The following is a 9,064-nucleotide window of genomic DNA, read 5'->3' on the forward strand; positions in this document are numbered from 1 at the left end:
GCCCGTGTACCTGCAACCAAAGACCAACCACACGATCACACTGCACGGTTGACAATTCACTCATCACAGCCAGGAGTGAGTACTGCTCATTCCTCAAAAGCAGCGCGAACAACACCGTTGTCCGTTGCTTCACTTCTCCACAGGATGCGCAAGGGAGAGAGAGAGGGAGCTCAGGAGGACTCGGCATCGAGGGTGATGCACACGCCGATGGTGTGATGTGCCCCTCCAAGGAGTATGCGCGAGCTCATAGCTAGCTTGACACTTCTTCCTCTCCAGCCGCCCGCACCCAACTGCTATTCTTGGACTCAAAGGAGAGTAGATGAAGAAAAGAGAAGAAGAGCAATGGAACTTCACAGGGAGGAAGCAGGCTGACCCATGGGCAACAAGATCTTTTCATGTCATCGATTCATGCTGGCATGCTGATTTGTCACGCCACAGCAGTAAAAATAGCAAAAATTAACCCAACATTCTCTCGCTAGTGGTAAAAATGTAGGTGTTGTTCTAAAACTGGTATTTGAAGAGGAATCATTGGTAAGGATGGTAAAAAGTTAAATATCCCTCTCGCAGCACCATCCTCGACCAGCAGCCGCCAGCAGATGGAGGAGGGCTTTTTTGTAAACTAGAACATAATGCGCGCTTTGCGCGCCCTATCAACAGTTTTTTACGGTCTATGCAAACATAAGTATGGTGTAATTGATAAGTTACTAAAAGAATGTTTGGAATGACAAACTTATCATAATGTCTAATGCAAATATCTTAACAACATTTGTACTACTAAATATGGCATGTGCAGCCCGTAGGTTTGTCAAGCTATATATTATATTTCATGATCAGCATTAGTGGCTACCAAATATTTAAGGAGGTAGCTTAGAATACTAATCCAAATAAGACTTGAGTACCAAGATACTAAAGAGAGGGTAGGAGATAACACTTTTTGCAGCCATGAGGTATCCAAAAGAGAGGTAATTGATGATGAGCGTCATGTTACAAAATGGCTGAATAAATAGCATGAAGCAACAAGTCTGCTCATGTAGGGCGAGGTGTGGCTGCAACTGTGTAAATACAAAATGAGTTGATCTTCTTCCTTCTAAGCATCAGTGTTGGACTGTAAATATAGTTATTGAGAAGAACTGTTAGTTATTATAGAACTTATTAATACCAACTGAAGGCGTCTACAATGAAGATAATATTTGTCAGATGTTAAGCATGTTTGGTTAAGGATGTGTTGTTGACCTAAAAAGGTGCATTAATCGGAATGTATGTCATATGTGGCTACTACTTCAGACGTGTACTTATAATTTGTGAGGCATATAAAAAATAGCAAAAATTATGTATGAAGAAAATGATATGAAAACAAACATAAGCTTCATCAATATAGATTTTTTGGAGCAGCATAAAACCAGGATAAAAATATTATTTTTTCTGGAATGAATCATCAAAATATGAAAACATGGCTAGAAGGGCAAAAGGCTAAGAGCCCCTCAGGCCTCAGCACAAGCAATCAAGCAAAACCAGCATACATTGCATGACAAGTCATTTGATCCTGCGTCATCTTTAGGATTTAGAAATCAATTTCTTATACAATCATAAAATATCAGTTGGTTTAGAAGATCAAGCATGTTACACCGAACCCACTATAATCATTACCAGATTCAGACACTATTCTAATAGATTTAGAAATAAAGAGATAGCTGGGAATAAATTCTATTTCCAAAACAATTGACACTGTGCTATCTTAAGAAATTTCTTGCAGACATAAGCTAGAAATTTCTATCTTAAAACCAGTAGATACTGCACATCAAACATCTCAATTCAAGTACATAGTGACAAACGAGAACCACTACAAACTATAATAGCCTAGATGGTTGCAGTTAGCCTACAGGAGAACCACCATGGGAAAAATGTATAAGATCAACAAATCTCAGTTAGTGAATAGGAAAGTTTTTTTCTCACGTGTATCTATCGGGAAAAAAAATGGAAGACAAAGCTACGAACTCACTGCAGTCAGCTTTTTCCGTCGATGGACTCCCAGATCTCAGGTCACAGACCCGATGGCTCGCTTGCGGCCCACAAGCATATCCAAGAATCACATGTCATGCAAAAAATGTAGCAGATCAGATGCACTAAAGAGCAAGGAAACCACAATAAAGGGCTGGAGCTCATGAATTACACGTTGTAAACAAAGTAAGGCGACAACCATAGGGAAGAATGGAGGGACCTAGAGCTGTGGCTAGGGTTTCCTGCCTCAGCAAGACCGACAAGGTGAAGCAGATGGAGCGGGTAGATAAAGGAAGGGGAGGAACATATCTCGGCGACGGTAGCAGAAGTAGGGGCATGGCCAGCAGCACCGCACACTTCTTGCGGCGACGGGGATGGCACGGCCTCGAATACGGCCTCCCCCAACTGCTCCGAGAGTCAGCCTCGGTATCTGCGGAGAGAGGGCGAGGGATGCACACGCGTACGGAAAGGATCGCCGCCTGTAGAGCAGAGAGAGGGATCAGGGATAGGATGGGAGCGCATGCGCGCATAGGAGCTGCACGGCGCTGTGTCCCACTCCCACCGTCACGTGCTGTTCCACGGGATGGAACGCTCCGGTGAGGAGGCTAATCCACGCATGACGCTTGATTGCTTGCTTTGTTTAGGTCCTATAAAAATGTGAACGAAATTTACTGTAGCAATTTTCATCCAAAAATTAGAAGGACTAAACATAATCTAATTATAAAACTTTTTGAACGGATGAGTTATAAATCACGAGATGAATCTAATGAACCTAATTAATCTATGATTAGCGGATGATTATTGTAGCATTAATGTTGCAAATCATGGATTAAATAGATTGATTAAATTCGTCTCGCGATTTACAACTCATATGCGTAAAAGATTTTGTAAAAGAATTTTATTTAATACTCCTAAATAGGAAGATTCTATTTGATGTGATAGGGTGTAATTTTTTTAGAGAGAACTAAACAAGGCTGATAGGCTTCTCTTTTTTTTTCTCGTAGGCACATGTTCGAGGAGAAACTCAATCGCTAACGGTTGGGCCATGCATTTTTGAGACTCACTTTTCAGTGAGGCGGAGGTAGAGGGGCCGAGCCACGGAAACAATATGGGCCTTGTTTAGATCTCAAAACGTAAAATGCAAAATTTTTATAAATCACTTGCATAGTGTATTAAATATAGTCAAAAATAAATCGCATTACACAACTAGACTGTAAAATCGCGAGACGAATCTAATGAGCCTAATTATGATGTGATTAGACACTAAATTGCTACATTAATGCTACAGTAAACATGCTCTAATGATGAATTAATTAGGCTCATTAGATTCGTCTCGTAGTTTACATACGAGATCTGTAATTAGTTTTGTGATTAATCTACATTTAATATCTTAAATACTGAAGATCTCTTTCCAAAAACATAAAATGTAAAATGTAAAGTGATCTAAACACACTCAGAAAACAATGCCACCACCCTTCTTTGGCCCAACCATCAATCACTCTTGCTCCTCCACCCAACGCGTATGACAGTAGGGCCACTAAATTTATGGTCCACTGGTTAGTGAAGTCACCAAAAATTCTACTGCTCCCCTAGCTGGCCAGCCTAGCCTGACCGCTTTCTGGACGTGGGACGTGAGTTGAGGAGCCAATACTGGAGGCAAAGCAAGCCGTACTGCATCTAGTACCGCTTCTATCACTGTTTGTGGGGCTAGGCTCATTAAGTCCCACCTTTCAGTGATTGCAAGGAGGTAAACGATCAGCATGCGGACGAAATAGCAGCCGTGCCGTGCGGCTACTGCTCCCCCATCCCAGCTGACCAAGTGACCAGCACCTCTCCTGCACACATCTCGTTTATATTTATTGAGCCACTGACAATGGACCAATACCACTGTATGGTCCACCGGCCAGCTGTTTGACTCAGCTCTATCCCAAGTACACAGTCTAGAAACATGACCTTGACTGTTCTTTTTTTTTTTTTTAGCGACGACAGCAGCAAAGGAAGATAGCGTGGAACCTGCAAACGACCCGTACCCGCAAAACGCTCTGGTGCGCCGAGGAGCCACCTGTCTTTTAAGAAACCCGATTAAAGGGGCATTTGCAGTTTGCACAATGTCGTTTTAGAGACGCCGCGGCCGGGAAGGCCGCTCTGCCGCTGCCGACCGCCGCCATCTGGCAGCCTAACGAACCCAGGGCCGGCGCCGGGAGTGAGCCTTAACTGCGCCGCCGACTCCGGCACAGCACGATCTGGGAGTGCTGCTCTGGGCGCCATGGCGGCATGGCCGCCGCCCTCCTCTGGCTCTCCGCATCGGACACCACACACCAGCAAAAGGTGACCGTCCAAGGAGGGTGGGCACCTTATTCCTGCTGCTCGATGCTGCCCGACGAGTTCAGGGATTGGGGGGCTGGGGAAGAGGAGTGGCACCGTGTTTCTGCAAATCAGCAGATGGACGGAACGGGGCTTGTGCAGCTCAACCTGGATGGGATGCAAAGAAGCCTTCATCGTCAGCCGCGACAAGTCGTTCAAGCGAATTCGGAGCTACCACGATCCCTTCTGGTTGTCTCACCAGATAGACCTGGCAGCGCTGCTTCCGGTCCATCCGATGAAGAACAGGAGGTGGTTGGCCAAACTCAGCGTCGTCCGAACACCGACAGAAGCCGCGTTGTGCCTTCCTCTTGGACAATAAAAACAAAGACTTGGGGCTTGCGGTTACTAATAGAAGCCTGTTTAGCAGAAAACGAACACGAAACTTACAATCAAGAGTAATGGTGCACAAATTATACTAGAAATATTTATTTGAATATTGCCAAAGATCATGCAGGTACACTCTTTTTTATATGTATATACAGAAACTCATAAAAAGTTGTTTTACGGGAAAACAAACGTATCGTATTGAAAACCAGCCTATGTTTGCAGCATTTCCCGGTTAGTCAAGCCTCACAGGCACAGTACCCATGCCGTAGTGATACACCAATAAGCTCCCTTGCTACATCAGTGATGATACCACCCAATATGTTCTTTTCTAAATCCATGACGACTTCGTTCTTCTCGATCGGTAAGTCATATATGCGGTTCCAACCAAAGTCCCACACCGAGTTAGCATCCGAATGTGTATTTTCAATGTCACTGAGGAGTACCATTTTCAAGTTTTCAGCTGTGCTATTGTCACTCTGTTGATGAGGTTTCTTGGGAATGTTCAGAGACTGAATGTCGCCGTCCAGTTCTCTGATAAGATCATCCAAGGTCTGTAGTTTTGGATTGGCAGCACGCTTCATGCGAACATCGACCATCGCCTCAGTTCTTTTCCCTTTTCTTCTGATTACTTCCCGTCCTACGTCTGAAAGAACCTTGTTTTCTTTTTCTAACCACTTCCCTGTGTTCACATGGATAACACTGACTGGATGGAATCCAGTTATCGCCTTTGCAGATTCGAGTAAGTAGGGATCCTTCAGCAACATTTCCACAAGCAAGAGTTGGTTCTCCGTGAATGAATCACATGGAATAACATTCATCTTGTGATTTGTAGAATCTTTACGGTTATCGGGCTTCATGATATGATCCAAACCTGCAATAACAGAATAAGGTTGTCCATTCAACAATAATCCAACGCCTTCATGTAGATTTCTATAAGTAAACATCAGCTTCTGAATTTTTTTTTCAATTTACTATAAAGTAAACAACCGATTCTAGTTACAAAACAAGAGTATGTGTACCATTTCTTGATTGGTCATTCACTTCTTTCATTTGTTGCAGTTGTTTCTCCTGCGGCTCTCCCTTAGAAGTTTTTTCTAGCATCTGTGTAGTCTCACTGGATATGTGATCGACTTTGTCATCCTGCTTGTTTGGACCAGCAAAATAAAATCATCAGCGGATGCAATGCTTTTGTAATATTTGCCCTAAAAATACTTTTGTAAATATTTTTCGTAATAACTCATGCAGAATGCTCTCATTAATAAAACTTACATTTGTCTCAGCAATTGAATCAGCAGTGTTATGTTCAACAGGAGTGATTGGATCAATGATTTCTTCAGTGAATTTCTTTTCAGATTGTTCTGGCGAAATCCCACTAGTAGTGCTGCTATATTCCATCTCTCCTGCAGATTGTTTGAATATGCCATCATCACCGGACGTGTTGTCTGGCGGTTTATGAGCCCCAGTATCATCTACTTTTGTGTCCTCTCCATTCTTCAGCTCTATCATACTAATATATTCAAACTTCTCTTTCATATGCGCTGGTTCCGATTTCAGTGACCTCTTGTGTTCTAGATTCTGACTGCATGCTTCACTCTGTGTTCGGTGATAATTCTGACTGGCTGTTTCACTCTGCTTTCGGCTACAATTCTGCACCTTCTTTTCCATGCTGTGTTTATCTGCCCGCTTACTTTGTGGTTGCCTTCTCATTTGATCTGTCCTGGCAGTCTTGCCATTCTTTCCTGAAACCTTGTTTTCAGGAGTGGCAAGGTTCTCCTTGTTAAACTTCTCTCTCGCCTTCCTTGGCTTCAATTCACTGTCTCTCTGTTTTATGCTTGTGGGTTGCTTCTTTCCGAGCTTTTGTTTATTTTCTTGAACAATGTCTTTCTCTTCTGTGACTGGTTTGTTCTTTGCATTCTTCCCAAGTCTTTGCAGGAAATTCGTCATTTTTCCTGCACTGATGGTTGTTTTTTGCTGGTTGCTGTCTTCAGTCAATTTCATGTCCTGATGGATGATTTTCTCATCAACTACTTGGCTTAGACTAACTCTTCTCTCTTTGTCTTCCTCTTTACCTAACACCTGTCTCATGGTTTGCCTTCTTTGCTTGTCAGCCGTGAGATGTGAAAATGTATTAGGCAGTACAGGTTCTTCAGACTTTGTCAAGCTAATGTTCCACTCTCTCGTCTGAAAATTCTTGATTTGCCCTTTGGATGGCACCCGCTCCGAAGCTATAATCCGTATTGGTAATGTGCCAACCATCGCATTTGTCGTCGTCGCCCTTCTTGGCAATGATTCAGGTTTTACAAACCTCTCTGTCCCCTTGCGCTCTGCGACCGCCTTCGCTGATGGAAGGTTCTCCAGCCCCATCAGCTTGGCAATCAGACTGGGCGTCCTCAGCTTTGAATCACCCTTCTCGCCACTTGCAGCTTTGCTCTTGGAATTATTTGTGGCAGTAGTAAGCTGCAAAGGTGAGCTTCGGTTTGATCTGTAATTCTGAGACAAGCTGTGAGGAACGATCTGCATAAAAGCATCTGATGTGCTCTTTGCATCGTCGCCCTGCTCAGTCTCTGAACCATCGTCGAAGATCTCCACCAACCTTGCAGAAGCAGACCTCGTTGGACGCGGCGTCGCGCTCTTCCAATTGTCCTTGCCCCCCTCCAGCAGCAAAACCTTGCCATTCCCTGAGTTTTCCAGGTAATCCGAGGCATCTTGGAGCATCATAAGCATGCCCAGTGACTCCTCCAGGTCCATGGCGCCTCTGAGCAGCTGCTTTCCAATCTCAACCGATCCCCTCCTCCTGCCACCGGAGGAGTACGCCATGAGAATGTCGTTCAGCTTCTGGACGCCGATCGCCACCTTGCCGACGTGCGCGCCGGGAGTCGGGAGGCGGCGCGCCTGCGTCGTCCTGTCGGGCTCGCCGAAGAGCACGGAGCCGCCGGCGCCCTGCCGCGCCACGAGGTGGACGTTCTGGAGCTTGCCGCTGGTGCTGAGCGCGAGGGCCAGCGCCATCTGCACGTCGACGCCGGCGTTGGCCGCGGGCGTCGTCAGCTTGCTGCCTCCGGCACCTCCTTGGAACGGCACGATGGCGTGCGACTGGGCAACGGCCGGCGCGTCATGGCGGCGCACCTTCCCGGGTCCAGCAGTGGAGCTGTTGCCTTGCCGGTACTTCAAGTGCAGTAAAGATTGTGAAATGAGAAGGTACCTTCCCAATTGAGAAGAGTAAGTGTACGATTGTTTGATGCTTTGCTGCTTACTAGTGATTTATTTGTTGCTGCTTCTGGTCTTCCTACCCGGGGAGCTGGAGCTGCTTGATGTGGCTTCTGAACTTGAAGTGGTTTTCGAGAATTCGAATAGGCTTCTGGAGAACATGACAAATACTAAATAATCCATTTCGTAGTACTCATATTATATTAGATTTGTCTTAAATCAAATTTAGCAAACTTTGATCATACTAATAGAAAGAAATAATAACATTTTCAATATCAAATTTGTTTCATCCACCGTGAAGTATATGTTGATATTGCATATGTTAGATATTACAGTTCTTGCTAACATTTTTTGATAGATTTGATCAAAGTTAGTCAATTTTTTCTTATGTAAATAAAAACGGAGAGAGCATCATCTGACAATGTTGTTGTTTTGAATAACAAACAAATGCATCGAAAAATGAAATTCCAGCCTCCAAAAATAGGAACTCCAAAAGCAAAAGCACAGTGGCAGCCACGTTTCGTTTTCAGAAAAGGTAAAAAAAAGAGAGAGGGAGGAACACAATGCTAGTGCAAAGCGAAAACACCGACGGTCGAGAAAGCGCCGGCGAGCAAGCAAAACTTACCCCGAGGCGCGGCGGCGTTCGCGGTGCCGCGCTGCGCCGGCGGCGGGGCCGACTCGAACCCGAGGCACTCCCGGCGGCGGCGGAGGTCCTTGAGCAGCTTCTGGGCGAAGTCGGAGCCGAGATCAGGCACCTTGGCCATCTCCCCGCCGCGGAGGAGGAATCGAGGCCCTGCTCCTCTTCCTCTCCTTCCCTCACTGGCCACTGCACCATGAACCTCTCTCTCGTCAGCTGGTCAGCCAGTTAGGTGCGTGAGAAGACGGGGCGTTCCCTCGGGTTGGTTCCAGGGCTTTCGTTGTCTTCAACCTCTTTCCTCACCGAGTCCTACGGCGGGGGAAGGAGAGGGTGAGGTGTCTCGTCCGGGGAGAGCCGCCATGTCAATCCCTTGCACTAGGTGCTTTCGGTTGGGGTGTGAGTGGAGGATTGCCTTGGAAGTCACGGCCACCACGGGTGACAGGACCTGCCTGCTGCTGCTTCTGGTTGCATCGCATTCCATCCCCCAGTTCACCTCCTTTGCAAGCAAAAGCCCGCGTCTGGATTCTCTTGTAG

General features: G+C 45.6%; 1 protein-coding gene across 1 annotated transcript; it reads right to left on the minus strand.

Annotated features, from left to right (window-relative positions):
- Positions 1-4,758: 4,758 nt before the first annotated feature.
- On the minus strand, positions 4,759-9,047 carry LOC120689920. Its single transcript, XM_039972372.1, has 5 exons — positions 8,519-9,047; positions 7,941-8,044; positions 5,959-7,851; positions 5,709-5,829; positions 4,759-5,560 (listed from the first exon to the last, which is right to left on the minus strand). Exons 1-5 carry the CDS (start codon positions 8,655-8,657, stop codon positions 4,926-4,928), a joined length of 2,892 nt encoding a protein of 963 aa, XP_039828306.1. The 5' UTR covers positions 8,658-9,047; the 3' UTR covers positions 4,759-4,925.
- Between the last annotated feature and the right edge of the window lie 17 nt (positions 9,048-9,064).

The sequence above is a fragment of the Panicum virgatum genome, chromosome 9N (assembly GCF_016808335.1).
Source record: "Panicum virgatum strain AP13 chromosome 9N, P.virgatum_v5, whole genome shotgun sequence".
Taxonomy (NCBI): domain Eukaryota; kingdom Viridiplantae; phylum Streptophyta; class Magnoliopsida; order Poales; family Poaceae; genus Panicum; species Panicum virgatum.

Coding starts and splice junctions, on each gene's coding strand:
- LOC120689920 (XM_039972372.1), bottom strand. CDS start 8,657: ATGGCCAAGGTGCCTGATCTCGGCTCCGACTTCGCCCAGAAGCTGCTC. Junction 5,830..5,958: donor ATTCAATTGCTGAGACAAAT/GTAAGTTTTATT, acceptor CCAAACAAGCAG/GATGACAAAGTCGATCACAT. Junction 5,561..5,708: donor GAATGACCAATCAAGAAATG/GTACACATACTC, acceptor CTGTTATTGCAG/GTTTGGATCATATCATGAAG.